General features: G+C 38.5%; 1 protein-coding gene across 1 annotated transcript; it reads right to left on the bottom strand.

The window, feature by feature from the left end:
- Positions 1-4,330: 4,330 nt before the first annotated feature.
- Positions 4,331-13,979, bottom strand: LOC143220548 (uncharacterized). Its single transcript, XM_076446168.1, has 3 exons — positions 13,935-13,979; positions 13,731-13,733; positions 4,331-6,028 (listed from the first exon to the last, which is right to left on the bottom strand). Exons 1-3 carry the CDS (start codon positions 13,977-13,979, stop codon positions 4,331-4,333), a joined length of 1,746 nt encoding a protein of 581 aa, XP_076302283.1.
- Between the last annotated feature and the right edge of the window lie 1,620 nt (positions 13,980-15,599).

Genomic DNA, 15,599 nt, shown 5'->3' with positions numbered 1-15,599 from the left:
TGGCCCTCGAGAGGACAATGTGGCAGCTCTCGCTGCGAATATTGTAAAAATAACGTTTCACCTTTGGCATTGCGAATGATATTGTTAGGAAACTTTGTTTTCTTCGTTCGATGTAATCGAATCAAATACGATAGGGAAGAAAAACGATACTGCTTTCGATACGTGTCTTTTCCCTTAGGTAATTCATGAATCAAAAGGTGCGTATTTTCATATTTTCTATGAGTCTGTAGAATACGAACTAACGCGATTTATAAGATTTATTCTTTTCTACGGACGTCGTCATACGTCCTGTAGCATATTACGCCTGCTGCGCGTCTCTTATCTATTTAACGATGAATTCCCTGGAGGTGCTGCTAATGAGTATATATTTCCATAGTTATAATAAAAGTCGAACGACATGCAATAAAAATTAATATCACGCGTTCACGTGCAAATCGCTACTGTACGCTATATATATATAGCCTTAAAATTTTTATTTCAAATATCTCGCTTAGAAATTTATGTTTCTGACGTTCGTCGTTGACAAGTAATAATAAACATTGTACATAATAGGAGAAAGAATATTTTCGACCGTTGCAAAAGTTTAATGTCAATCTAACTATTAACTATTTTTACATACTCGTGTATCATGGTTAGCGATAACGCTCTTCCTATTTGTATCTTTAAATAAAATAATATTTAAATTACATTTGTATAAAATTATCCATATCTAGCAACTGCATAAGTTATTCTATTTAGACGCGCGTTCCGACCTATTTTTATATACGAGATTTAATTCGTCGTCAATAAGGTGTGTCAGAGTTTCGAAACCAATCGCGATATTAGAGCACGTTTGCGTTGCGACAAATAAATCAAATTACACGAGCGTACTCGTTTACGTGTAAGAACGAAGTTCGCGATTATTCATTTTTTCGAGCATGATACGGGAGAAACGCTGTTTTAGTTGAATGCGTAGACCGATCGTCGAAATTCCGTGTGTTACGAATCGGCGATGGTCGCGACAACTAGCGGCTCTCGGCGGAATCTTCGTAATAACAGCACCTCTGGAGTTAGCCCTGAAGAGGCTGAGAATAACAGCTAGCTGGAAATAGGAGCGATGTCGCGAATATTTTCAGGGAAATTGAAAGATGCTACTACTAAGCTCAAATTCTTCTCTGTTTTCAAATATTTATATTATTACGTTAGAGCGATGCGAGAATTCGATGTACTTTAGCGAACGCCTCGATGCGTCTAACCTTTCGTCGACACTCGAACGAAGTACGTTAGACGCGAATGGAATCGATTCGATTTCACCTCGAAGAAATATGTATCACGCCGTGACATTTTCTGCTCGCGTTCGATTCCTCTTTTGTTCAGTGTCAACAGAAGGTTAACGAAATCTCGCGGAAATCTCATGGTAGGCGAGGTTATTTAAAAATCTACCAAACTCAACACGGATTTCGAAATGTCCGGGAAGACATTTGAACAGGATTCTGTAACCGCCGAGCTTGGAATACCACGTATACGTTATTATACATATAAATAAGGTGCGTATATCTGGGAAGCTCTGTCGCGGGATGGGCTTTTTCGCTCCGAAAGCGCTGGTTGCAAGCGCGAAAGCGAAAGTTGTCGAAAGACTTGGTCGTCGTTTACATACTACGTATCCCTTTCACTTCCGTCTTTGTAAGAAAAAATGAAAATGTTTGTCTTTTTTCTTCCCCTAGGAACAGATTAATTAACGATACGGTGTTTGGATAGTTACATTTTATTTACTTACTCGTCCAAACGTTTTTGCAAATCGCCAGAACAATTGTATCGCGTTAGGTTATCTTACGAATTACGAGTATATGTATACACGTGTAAAAAGCGAGAGAGAGAGAGAGAGAGAGAGAAAGAGAGAGAAAGAGAGAGAGAGTATTCTCGTGCGCTTGGAGAGAAAGAGAGTCGTTAAAGTGGGTATGACAATCACCAATTATAAGCGCGACCACGCGCCATATTGGACAACTACTATGATACTTGGAGCGAAAGGAAACGGAGTTAGGTAGGTTGTTAATCGAGAGGTTGTGTTTTTATTTAACATAAATCAATGGTAATGCCAATAAATGTATTTACAGGACCTCGATCTATTTCCACCAAACCAACGATCGCTCTTCTCCTCTGCCTCTTCCTCTTATTCCCCGAAATGAAAATAATCTCAAACAGAGCGAGAATATCGATGTAAAAAGGGTATTAAATATAATTATACATTTATTCATATACAAAAGTTCAAATAATAACATTCCTGTAAAAATACATTGTCTCGTCGAGGAAAAATAATTTATAAACATCTTTATACCTACGTGCTTACGTTAATATTAAATATTATATCATAATCTTTCGTATGCTGTTACAAGCTACTGACTATTCCTTTATACATTCGATCTTAACATTTCGTGTAAACTCTTTTATCTTCTTCACTCGTGTGTTATATTTTTATTTATTCGTATTGTTCAATTGAATTTCTCGCATATGGAAGGTTGACGTTTATCGTGCAATCGGATCGTTTGTTATTTATTGCCTACGATTATACACGTTTTGGTTTCCCGTTTAGAGTAAAACGTCGATTATCGAGATCGCAGATTATTACACGAGGCCAATAATTATTATCGCGATGTGAGTCATGTACTCGTAGCACCGCGAGTATTGGCACTATTTATATTTTAAAATACGCGTCTAGATTCTAATTTTAACTTATCTTTAAAACGAATAAGTTATGCAACGCTTATATGACAAGGAAGATTAAATTTAAACCGATCGTTCATCGCGTCGATGTCCAAAAAATAGAGACGAATAAAAATGACACGGAATATGCATATTGTAGATGAAGATGACGTTATTGTTATTTAATGTATACATAACAAGATAATCTATTTAGACAGATACTTGTTTATTATATATAATAAAGTTATTATATGCTATATATAAAATATATAAAAATATATAACAAATTTATCGTATATAACAAATAAATATCGAGACGAATGAGAATACAAAGATAATTGATGCCCTTCGAATATTTATTTCAGGATAAACGCGAAATTTATTTGTATCCAGAAATATTCGATCTATTTCTTATATTTCTCTGTTACGCGCTCTTTTGTTCGTCAAGTACGTATTTTCGAAAATTTAATTATTCTCGATCCCTTTTCGAAAAATCGTCAAAGTGTCGAAAGATAATCGACGTTTTACCGCGACTTTAAATATGACAATTTCCATTAGGCAAAGGCATGCTATTCAGACACGATAAGAATCTCCGTTACATGGCAGCGCGTATACAAACTAAAGGTAGAAAATTGTCCGCTTCACTGAAGCGAAACATTTGCATTCAATGTTACCCTAAACATAGATTTATTAAAACCGAGATAACATCTTTTAATAGTTTCGCGATAGTGACTGGCTCTTACACGGTTACAAGTGATACAGCGTACAAAGTCGGAGAAATTTGGAACATTGTCGCTTAACGAATAAATAATACGAAAAGGATAATATCGTGAAGGATGTCGAAGGAAACGGAGAAAAGAAGGGAAAGGATTTTCTCCGAAACACGGACCATCTCGTACGTTTTATTTCTCGCGATACTTCGGCCTTGGTCGTATCGAGTGACGCGTTGTCGATACGCGAGGAGCAAGGATAAATTAAAAAGAAATACCCAAATACCGTGGTCCCGATGTAGTTGTAACGAGGAAGTCGTCGCTTGGGCAAAATGTTTGATTATCTTTGACTAAATTTTTCCAGGTGTCTATACACAGTGGCCAGCTAGGGCTTGAGCGTAAGATTCATCATGACGAAGCACAAATCCGTATTACTTGATCGTTCTGCTCGAACAGACGCGGTACACGTAGCAGAGAGCATCCTGATTTATTTTAATACAAACGATACTCTGTCCGATACGTGTCGGTATACAGAATCGTGCTTGCGACATTCTGTAGCCTCTACGATACCTGTAATGGCGCGACCAAGAGGACCGGTTTGCGCGACGTCCGATAGATGCGAGTTAAAAATTTTCCCCGAACGGTCTCGATCGGTTTGGAAATAAATACGAAAATAACAACTATCGAGTAAGTCACCGTGTATACCTCGCGTAGAACAGAGGATTCGGCGACTGGTTTATTGAGCAATTCCGTATCGAAGTAGGTTAAACAACGACAAACCGTGATTCGTCGTCAACCGTGATATCTGCTTCGATAAATAATTCGTAACTACGAAAATCGTGAAACCAGTCTCGAGGAAGAAACCCGCTTGAAGGTTCTCTAGGCAAAAGTAAAGCCGATCGACAGCGAGCCGCCGTTCAACGTGCCACGAGCGTTTCTACTTAGGAGTAGAAGTACGTCCTGATCGACTTTTTAGGTATGCTTTGTTCCCCGTTATAATACGTCGCAGCCTTCCTAGCTTTGCCTAAGAACGGTCTTAGGTGTAGACAGAGGTAGATGGAGAGTATGCACGAGAACAGCAACACCGCGAGAAGCACTATGAGCGTGACGACGAAACCCGGAGTGGTCATGCAAATCATAGCAGCATTCGCGGTGTTCTCGTTACGGACGGGAAAGACCATCGTGGACCCGGTGGATTCGCCGTTGTTCGACTCATCGATGGAAAAATCGCCCGTAGAGACCACTCGTATTATGCGATTCACGCCGACAGCCTTCTGAGGTGCCGGCATTATCTCTCGAGATTTTCTTCGTCTCTCGTCCCGTGGACGACCAGCAGCCGCCTGCAAATAAGCTTCCAGAGGAAGTGGGATAGGTGGCGGAAGACCGTAGCTGGAATCGGGATGTCCGTTGGATGGAGGATGATGGTGGTTCTCTAGCAGACCCTGAGACTCCAGCAGCAGAGGAGACTCGGAGCATTGTTCTGGACACTGGTATCTGCAAATCTGTATGGTGCATTGGAAGTGCACCTCCATCGAGTCTGGGAACTTGAACGCCTGGAAATGAGCGTAGGAAAGGACCGAGGCGGACGCGCCGAAGTTCTTAATCTTGGTGAATCGAGACATGAGCTTAGGCCTGGTAATGCAACCTCTCTGATCGACCAGCTGGATCGGTGCTCGTTTTCCGTCGTGAGCCATACAGTTTCTCACGAGCATATCAAACTTGGAATCGTCGTCTTTTATCGCGAGTACCATCGTCATGGTTTGACCAATCTTTACCAGGCCGGAGACCTCCGACGCCCATGGGCCTTTGCCGACCTGTATTTGCATCCAACAACCAACGTTATCACCAGCGAAGTCGGCCCGCACCACGTCCAACATGTCGACAGGAAACGGACGGAAGGTAACAGATTTCTCGTACAAGTCGTGCCAAGTACACCGTAGCTTACGCGCCTGATCCCAAACTTCCTGAACTTGCGGATCGTATTGCACCACGATAATGTTTTCAAAGTACGTTCCTGACCCGGATTCAGCTCCGTACCCATATAAACCATTCTCTGTATTCCCAGCTGTGCCACACGCGTGAATACTAATGTCGAAGTTAACCGATGTGCGCCCTAAACCTGCTGGTAAGTGCACACAATTAACGTTACTGTAGTGGCCTTTGCTAAAGACTATACCGTAGAACGGTTTGTCAAAGCCGAGATAAACTTTCATCAGATTTTTCTCGCATTTCACGTCTAAAGAAATGATCTTCGGCATATCTGGCGTGGGTGCCGGCCAGGGTTCTGCACCTACCGCTGTGCTAATCCCACCACCCGTTGTGTAGATCTTGTCGATGGCCTCCGATGACGTCTTGGATGGCGGTAAAGGTGGCGGTGGCCCGTGATATGCGACGTTATGGTGCGGTCTTGGATGCGGCAGTCCCAGGCCACCTCGACTCGGCGGAAGCGGCAGGGGATGGCCTCGAAGACCACCCGGTTTATAGTGATTACCGCCGGCATCCTTCTCGCCTAACGATTCTAACGCCAATTGGTCCGAGCTATTTATGTCGTTGTCTTGTCGATTCAACGCTGAGTTATCGTTTCGGTTATCCTCGCCCGGGATTGCCTCCACCACCTCCACGTCCTCCGTTCGAGCCAGCTGCCAACAGAAAAATCAAATGCATCACTGCAGACCTGTTCCCATGCAAAGTAGGTAGCCAAGTATTTTGTAGAACATCCATCCAGGGGAAAGGGATAAACGACGAGAAAGCGTGAAAGTAGATTGACGTTGTCGGGCTACATAATTTACAGACGCGCGAGTTCTTTAAGAACGGCCCGCCTTTATTCCGGACCAGCTCGCAAGTGCAATCAGCGAATACACGTACATACGCATTCACCTAAATTATCCTGTAACCACGCACGAATTTACTCTGCACGGATCCCGACGAAAGAATTAATCGCGCCTCCGACATGTGAACGAAAGATGTAACGTGTCTACAGCTTCACTTTGCCAGAGATCTTTCGTATTTCCATCTTTCACGGGTCCACCATTTTCTTCCTTCTTTTATTCTTTCGTCCTAGGATTTTCTCCGTGTCCTAGCCAAATTTTCTTTAACTCGAATTACTCGAAGCAGTGTTCGGTTAACTAAGTTGCTATTTATATTTATTTAACTAAGAATTATATTTAGCTCTGTAACTCAAACTTTTAATGCTACTCATACTACTAATTAAGAGTTTATACCTACATTTGTATGTATTATCAGACGTCGGATATTAATTAATATTGTCTTTTTTCTTTAACGTAAGATATACCGTATAAGATAATTTGAATACATACCATAATTGCAAATAATATACAAATTTTCCGTTAGTCGAATTTAGTCGAATTAGTCGAATAGCCCGTCATCTTTCTTGTTTTCAATTTTTGCATTTACAATGACAGACAAAAGAAGATTTATACGTTAGGTGGTACGAAGGATCACCACAATTTTACAAGAAGAAATTATATTGCAACAATGAATCTTACTTTACTTTATAGTTATTTTACTTGATAGTTACTTTACTTATACAATCAATCTAATAATTACAGATAATCGTGTCTATAAATGCTACTTTTAAACTTCATTATGCACTGAATATGCACTGAATTATGCGCTGAATAAAATAAATTTTAATTAGAAATTTAAAAAACTGATTCTTTTTAAAACTTTTCAATATACTAAATTTATAAAATAAAGAATTCACGTCTGAAGATTGAATTTTTCGTTTTTGAAGCTAATACAATTGGAAAATTATTATTATTCATATGTATAAAGCTTCTGTATGACGAATTTTCGTTTGTTAAACTTCTTTCACTGGAAAATTATGATTTTAATAAGTTGGAACATCTATAACTCCATGGTTTCAGCTTTTTTCTTAAAACTCGAGTTATTGAGATTTGAGACAGTTACTTAACGAGTAATATGATTATATAAGGAATGATAATGACAAAGCAACAGGAATTTATTGTTTATGATAGTACTCTACATCTATAATAGTACCCGTATATTAGTCTCACCAAAAGCATCATCTCCATAAACTGGACGTATCTTCTTTTACTTCTTAACAAATTGTGAAATTCAGTAAAAATATTGTACATTTTATTTTAAATATATACTGCATACTATTTCGTAAAAATATAAAAATAATAAAAAGCAAAAATATAACTGATGTACTTAACTGAATTTTTAATTATGTATCGTAATAATAAAACCAAATACATATTTTTGAATGCATGAATTAAATTAAATTGAATTAAATTGAATTAAATTGAATTAAATTTGAATAAATGAATATGTATTTTTCTGTCCTCCATTTTCTTATTACCGTTGTACATATAAAATGTTAATAAATTTTATTCCCTCTCTTTTTTAATCTCTTACAGATGGATATAGGAAATTATGACATATTTTCATTGGCTCGAACGCCATGCATATCGAGGTAAAATATAACTGTATTATCTTCACCATTGTTGTTAACATTCTTTTATTTAAATCTTCCCATTTCTACTAATTTACCACAACAGATGATGGCACTGTTATTCTTATTCGTTAATTCATATCTAGAACCATAATTCCTAAAATTACATCCAAAAACAATAACATTAACGATAAATTTCAACGATGAAGACCTTCACTGTCATCTTCCATAATCATCCCACGTAAAGATTAAATAGAAGATTAAAAATGACGAATATAATAAAACTCTTGCCTTTTGCAAATATATTAAGTGGCCCAATACTTATAATACAATCATCAGCGCACACGAGACGACAAAATTCCGAGAATTACATCGGTAAATATACAAGCATTAAACCTACCATGGACGGTCAAATGATCGATAGTTGAAGAAAAAAAGAACCTTAGAACAAATGGAATAAAAGGAAATATTGAACAGTTAAAATTATATATATTTGAAAGTATAATTGGATATTAGGACATTATTAAAAGGGTATTAGAAGAAGAATGATCAAGTGATCAAAGTGATATCGAATGCGAAATTTAAAATCAGAAGTTTAAACATAAACGTTTGAACTGTGGCAAGTTTAGTGCGAAGAGAGAAGTTTAGTTTTGAGATGAAAAAAGAAAGGAAGAATCTCAGACAAAAAATGGTACAAGAGGAAATATCGAACGATTAATCATATGTATATTAAGAAAAGAGTCAAGTGATCAAAGCAACGACATCGAATGCGAAATTTTAAATTCACAAGTTCCGAGTGAAGACTTTAGACCTTTTCGTGGCATAAAAGAAGGAAAGAATCTCAAAAAAGAAAAACTGGTATAAGTGGAAACATCGAACGATCAATCATATGTATATTAGAAAAAAAATGACCGAGCGAAGTGATCAAAGCGACAACATCGAATGCGAAATTTTAAATTCACAGTTTCAGCACGAGGAGTTTAGTTTTCGGATGAAAAAATGAAAGAATCTCGAAAGTAGAAAAAAAAGTGTTACAAGTGGAAATATCGAACGATTAATCATATGTATATTAGAAGAAAAATAACCGAGCGAAGCGACAACGTCCAAGTCGGAATTTTAAACGAACGGTTTAAAAACGGTGGTTGGAGCGGTTGGTAGGCTGAGCGTTAAGACAAAGATTTTCGACTGCCGCGAGGAGAGATGCATTTTTCATCCTGGATCTCTTGTCACAGAGCAAAGATCCGCTCAAAGAGCTATCTCCGGTCGTGTGCATTCCTGATGGCCAATACGGGAGACAACAGCCTCCGATCAACAAACCCGTTCTGACTGTTGAACGAATGACGGGTTCGGAGGGTCGAGGAGGGGCGACCAAACGATGGAATAGGAGCATCGGGCCTGTACACCGGTGTAGTGGCTGATTGCCTCACGCGTGACCCTGGGGCATAACGGACCACCCGTGTCTTTAGCCGCAGGTCAATCGGCCAGCTCAGCGCTTCGGATACACGTTCAGTTTTCCGCTTCTGCCCTCCACCGATTCCGACATCTCCTTATCTCGTCGTGGCTATCCGACCAGCGCGTTCCATAATTCGACGAAAGCTTACTGGGTCACTCGTGAACGAACCCGTGATGGATTTCGATGACGGCGATCTCCGCTCGACCGGAAAAGACGATGACCGTCCTTCAGGTGAAATGACTCGGACGGTTTGCATGTCGGCCCGTTCTCCTTTTAATTCCGCATCTTTCCACGTTATATCGCGGAATCGAGACTAACGTTAGAACCAGACGGAATCACTCGGGCTCGTCGTTTCTTACGGTTGCTGCAAACGCGCCGCTCATTTCGATCGAATTAATCTTCGTCTCTGTTACCATCCGAGCTAATTATTTTCAGCCTCGTGAAAAGTTATTTTATCTTATCGTTGCTTCTTTGGGCGATATATTCTATCTTTGGTTGACCGAAAAGATAATAGCGTAATAAGTAAATATTGTGATAAGTAATATTAATACGAAAAGAAGTTTTATCAACTTTTTATATTATCGTAGAGATAATCGTGGAATTCTAATTAACGAGTCACTGTGTTTAATAAGTTTGTTCCGAAAAATAATAGAGCTCCCATCTGTTGAAAAAATCCAATGCTAGTCGATTTGATATGCATATAGCTGATTTATGTAATTTATAAATACATTACAATATTATTAGTTTGGTTCTCTACTTCTTATATTCTTAATTAAAGAATTCGACCTAGTTTGTTCTTTACAGTGATTGAATATATAACATATTTAATTATTTTCATTACCGCATTACTGCAAAGATAATCTTCTATTTTAGCTATCGTATTTGATACCTTCTAATTTTAAATCTTTTCTCCAGTTCGTTATCTGCAATAATTGTCTGGTTTTACCGTAACTCGGCTTAAATACCTAAGTACCTAGAAAATGATTTTATTATTTTAATTATTACCGTTTTCTAAAAATTATCATTCTTATCTAAAAAAATTCCTCCGAATACGTTATTCTCAATAACTCGATATCCGGATATTAAATATCTATACCGCTGCGAGAGATAATTTTTTATTTTACCCAATTAATACATAACACGCCTCGAATACTCAATAACTCGTATAAAATACGTTGCGTCGAAAAATAATTCTATTATATTAATTACCATATCGAATACTTTTCTGTTTGAAGAATTTCTGTCTGTTTGTTTTACCTGTATATATGCGCGTACATTCTGTAGGCCGTTATCTCTTAATTTGCACTTCGCTTAATACTTCTGGTTCGCGAAAGATTAATTACTATTATACATCGTCTACGATATTTAAACACACATTGTCCGTGTCAGTAGTGCCAGTGCTAAAGACGTTTCATTACGGAGCGTAATAACGATACACGAGCAGAGTAAACCGTGGTTGTTCTCGTAACAACGACGTGATTAATTTTCCGTTACTCCGAGCCTGCGAGGATCGCCGATACCGATCGCCGGACTATTTCAGGAAAAAAGAATGAAAATTATAGTAGTCACGAAGGGTAATGATTATCGCGCCGCTGCGAGCGGTCTCGCGTACCTCCGAGAATCTCTCCTATCGTCTTAGCGAGGTATTTCATTCATTCGAACTTGGCTTCATTCATCGCCGCGGTCTCTGCAGCAACTATCACGCCACCGTCGCGTATAGACCGTCTGATATAATTCGCTAAAATTGGCCATAAAATATCGTTAAGGAAAAATGCGAACTAACGATCGAGAAAGGAACGTGTGTCCGCCTTGCCTGTCGTTTATTCCTCCGCTAACATAAATAGTGGACAACTTTCTTTGAAACGTGATCGTGAAAAATCTTGCCCGATGCATGGCCACGTTATACGTATTAAGTAACAAAACAGAAAGTTGCACGCCAGGTAACCGCGGTATGTATAATCGAGACACCATTCGTTACATCCGTAACATTTTAATGGTCTACTTTGTAAGTTCGAGTCGATAAAAGAACGTTAAAGGCGAAACGTTATTTCCGAATGGCAAGCACGGGTAATTAATCCGGTGCTTCATACCGAGGGAAGAGCTTATGATTTATTAATCGTGAATCTAAACCGGCCTCGTAAATAATGGAAAAATTAGAGCGTTGAGAAAATTATGGCGAACGGAAAGAATAGGAATTTAGGGAAGAATTCGAAATCTTTTGCTGGTCCATTTACGCGTACGCGCGAGTGTGTGTTAACGTGCGTTAATATTGGTGTCTGTTGATGTTAAAATACCGTTATCACACCGATACCATAAAGTATTAAATACCATTATTAAATAGCATTGAATTAATGCCCGACATGATGGGTGATTTGACTGGTCAAATGACTACATATGAAATTAAGGAGAAATAAAATAAAAAGAGACAAAATGATAGCGAGTCCTATAATTTTCAGAATTTCTCGAGATTAATGTAATATATGCAAATTTTACCTATGTACCCGTATGATATATTTTTTGTCTTAGTAGCATCGGGAAAGATCGATCGTAATTTACATTTTTCACTGCAAATTTTATCCGTTTACGCGACAAATGATAGCACACATTTCTTGGGTTTCTCCGTGCGTTGACTCGATGAATGAAAATATTTCAAAGATGGTAACTTTTTTCGATTAAGAAAACTAACGTTGCCCTATAAAATCAAATTTACTTTGCAATGCCGTGGTTTCTTTCCAAGATACACCACTTTAAATTACTGGAAAAATATTGGAAATTCTAGCGCGTGCTATACTTTGTCACGTATAATAGATTTAAAAAAATTATACGATTATTATTGCATCATGTTATCAGGCGTCAAATGTGACAACTATAATATTTACATGCAGAAATTTTCACAAAAATTCGAGAAATTTAATTACAGTAAGCATTAAATCATCGCAATATCTAAAACCAAAAATTTTAATAAATCGGATATCGCAATATCTGCAATAAAAAATGTTGGCATAAAACTCGAAAAATTTCAAAATTTATAAAATTATTTAAGGTAAAATCATTACGACGTCTAAAGCGAAAAACTTTGATCTTCTATTCTATTTCCAAAATGTATTGTGTATCGATTACACGGATATTATTACAAAAATCGTCGCGCTAATAAAAGTCACAACCTCGAATAAAAAATTGGGAAATTCGGGCACGATAAGTTCAGCGTTAAATCATTCCGATGTAGGTAAAAAATGTCGGTTTTGGCGAAACGGTCGCGTACGTAATATTTGGCAAGGATAATAACGCGTGTCGCGGGTGATTAATTTTGATCGGTGACGCGAAAATATTTAAAAGGTTGGTGCGGTCTGGAAGAATGAACGTTGTCGGAGCAGCGGTGGAAAAAAAGTAAGCAACGAATTGAAATCGTGTCGGTCCCTAAGAATGCAGGGTGGGAAGGTAAGATCACGGAACCGGTCGTTTCGTGTGCGATTTTTGCGCGCAATCTTGTAAGACCGATTCGTGGTGAAGGTCCGACGATAAAACGTTACTTCGTAGTAGACGTGGATGAGCCGGATCGGAACGCCGCGCACCATTTCAAGACATCGACCGGGTCTCGAGTCGCCCTTAGCTCTGGGTCAGAGCACTGGGTAACGGCATCGCAGGCTATGTACCCACCGCGATATCTGGGTTATAATGTAGTAATTACCCACGCAGACATACCGACCTACCCCCTTTGTAGTAATGCCGCGTGTTTTTCTTACCTCCGCACGGTTTTGACCACCGATTCAGTCTTTCACGTACGTTTCTGCCCATAAGGGATCCCGTTTATCCAACGTTCGATTGTTTCACGCCGTTGCGGACTCTTCCTCCACTCTAGCTACGTTTCACCATTGCGTTACGTTTTCTCTATTCCGCGTTGCAAATGTATCTATGACGGAAATATGCAGGTACCTTTATCGACATAGGATTTTTAACTCTGCGATCCTCGGGGCAGTGTGGTTGGACGTGAATTTTACGGTATGTTTGGTTTTTATTTTTCTCCAGGATAGAGGAAGTAGAAACGCGATTCGACTAAGAGTTTATAGCACGTTTGGTTTTGATTTTTATCAGACATTGGAGTAGAGATTTTTAAGTATTTTAGGTATGTTAAGTGTGATTGGACCAAGGTTTTGTAACAAGTTTATTTTTATTGTTATTAGAAATTAGAGAGATGGATCTATGAATGCAGATTAGGTGAACTACGCGATGATAATAACTAGAGACTGATCGGACAAAATTTTCGAAAAGAATTACTGTTCTTAAAGAGTTAATAAATTAAAATAATAATTTTTGTAATTTTGCGCGATGTTTTTCAATTTTTTCTTTGTTAATATAATGCTTCTTGGAAAATTTGCTAGGATTATTATGAAATTGAAGCGTAAAAATGTATATTACTCATGGAAGAAATTTCACTTAGCAATGCAGCTACTGGCTTGTAATGTGTATTTAAATATATTACATATGGACAATAATAATAATTAAAACGATGCAATAGCAATGGTAAATTAAGAAAAGTTAGCGTTAACTCTGCCAGGAACTGAAACGTGTCGTTCAATTTGATAGGTTTGGCAGTTTGAATGTTAGACGGAAATTATTTTGTTGAAAAATAAGAGGAAGAATCGTATTTACTCACCCCCTTTAGTAGGAGACAGGCTAAAATGAAGATTCGCCACCGCATACCGTGTTAGCGTCCACGGTGAAGTATTGTAACCGTGCCGCTGAAAAAGTAATTACCTTCGTTGAAATTTAAACTTACTAGCGAACAAGTTATTCGTAGTTACTTAATATAACAATTCGTTTACTCGATAATCTAGCTTCTACGCTCAAAATAATCGTGTTGATAAAATTACTTTATAGCCGATTACAATCTACGGTAAATACCATATTTTTATTTTATTTTATAATATTTTGCTTTTATCTTTAATATATTCTTTAAGGTATACATATATTACACATTAATAATATTTACAAATATATATATCATAATATTTTCTAATACATATTAGTAATATATTACATATTAAAGTATTATAGAGTATAATATTTTCCAATTATAATAAATACGATACTATGTTTACGTATTAAATAAAAATATCTTTCAACTACTCCAATTGTACATATATTTTTATACCTTCTGTTAATTACAATTTGTAATTGTACTTTAAGAAACAATGGAATACCGAGCGTTATGTTATGAAATTAACGGTGTCTTTCGTACAGTAATCTCGACGAACGTACAAGTGAAACGGCGTAAAGAATTATTAGTAGAAAATACCGAACATTAAACGAACGAACCGGTCCATCATTGGACACCTCGCTCGTGTTTAATCGTCAATTATCAGACACGTTCGCGTCATGCGACCACTAGGCCACCTGTCCCAAATTCCTGTCGAATGTCCGGTTTTCGCTCCGTTACCTCGTTGTACTCCACGATACCAGACTGCCATGATCGACAACTATAGGTATGAACCGAATTCGTCAAACCCGTGTCGCGTCTCGGGACAAAAATATTCCACGCCGTTTTACGCGTCGTCTTCGGTAACGATCGTCGATCCTCCGCTACGACTGAGAAATAACAGCGCACCGACCTAAAACGATTTCACTATCGAAACGATCGCCATCCCGTCTGCGACGCTGTTCCATCCAACGTTTAAAAATCGAAGATGTTCGATCGAAGATTACACGCATTTACGCGAGAAACCTCGAGACGATTACTCAAATTCGCGAATGCTTCGCGTTTAATCATAGCCATTTGGCATCTTCCGAGCATTTAGGGTCGAAAAATCGCGGCACGGCAGATGACTCGATCAGCCATAATCATGCAACGAATTCGAGACGCGCTCGAGAGTATCCACGAATGTAGGCAAGTAGGTTTTCACCTATCGACCTTCAGCCTGTACACCGAATCCACTTACGCGGATCCAATGCTAAAATCGGCTCCGGCAATAGATTCCCGTCCTATTCCGGGTCAGACAATAGACGATACGTGCGACAAATCACCAATTTGGGATTTGACTTGTCGTTCGTCTCGATGGCAGCGCTGTTGGGAATTTCTCAAGGGCCACCAGCAATCCACTCCAAGTCCCTATTGATCTCTATGCGATACTTTAGCTCTGATTTCGGTTCATACCCTTCTCGACCTTCCACAAATTCTTGCATTCGCTCATCATGTGGACAACTGTTCCTTAGAGACTTAGACTCGAATGGTGGATTATCGCTATCTTTTAGATTACGATTGCCTGTACGTAGAGGAAGTATGCAGCTCCTTTTGTGGGATGACGCGATTCACTCGCGATCT

Source organism: Lasioglossum baleicum, unplaced genomic scaffold (genome assembly GCF_051020765.1).
Source record: "Lasioglossum baleicum unplaced genomic scaffold, iyLasBale1 scaffold1181, whole genome shotgun sequence".
NCBI classification, from domain to species: Eukaryota; Metazoa; Arthropoda; class Insecta; order Hymenoptera; family Halictidae; genus Lasioglossum; species Lasioglossum baleicum.
The sequence above is the reverse complement of the archived record's forward strand: the minus strand, read 5'-3'. Positions and strand labels throughout refer to the sequence as shown.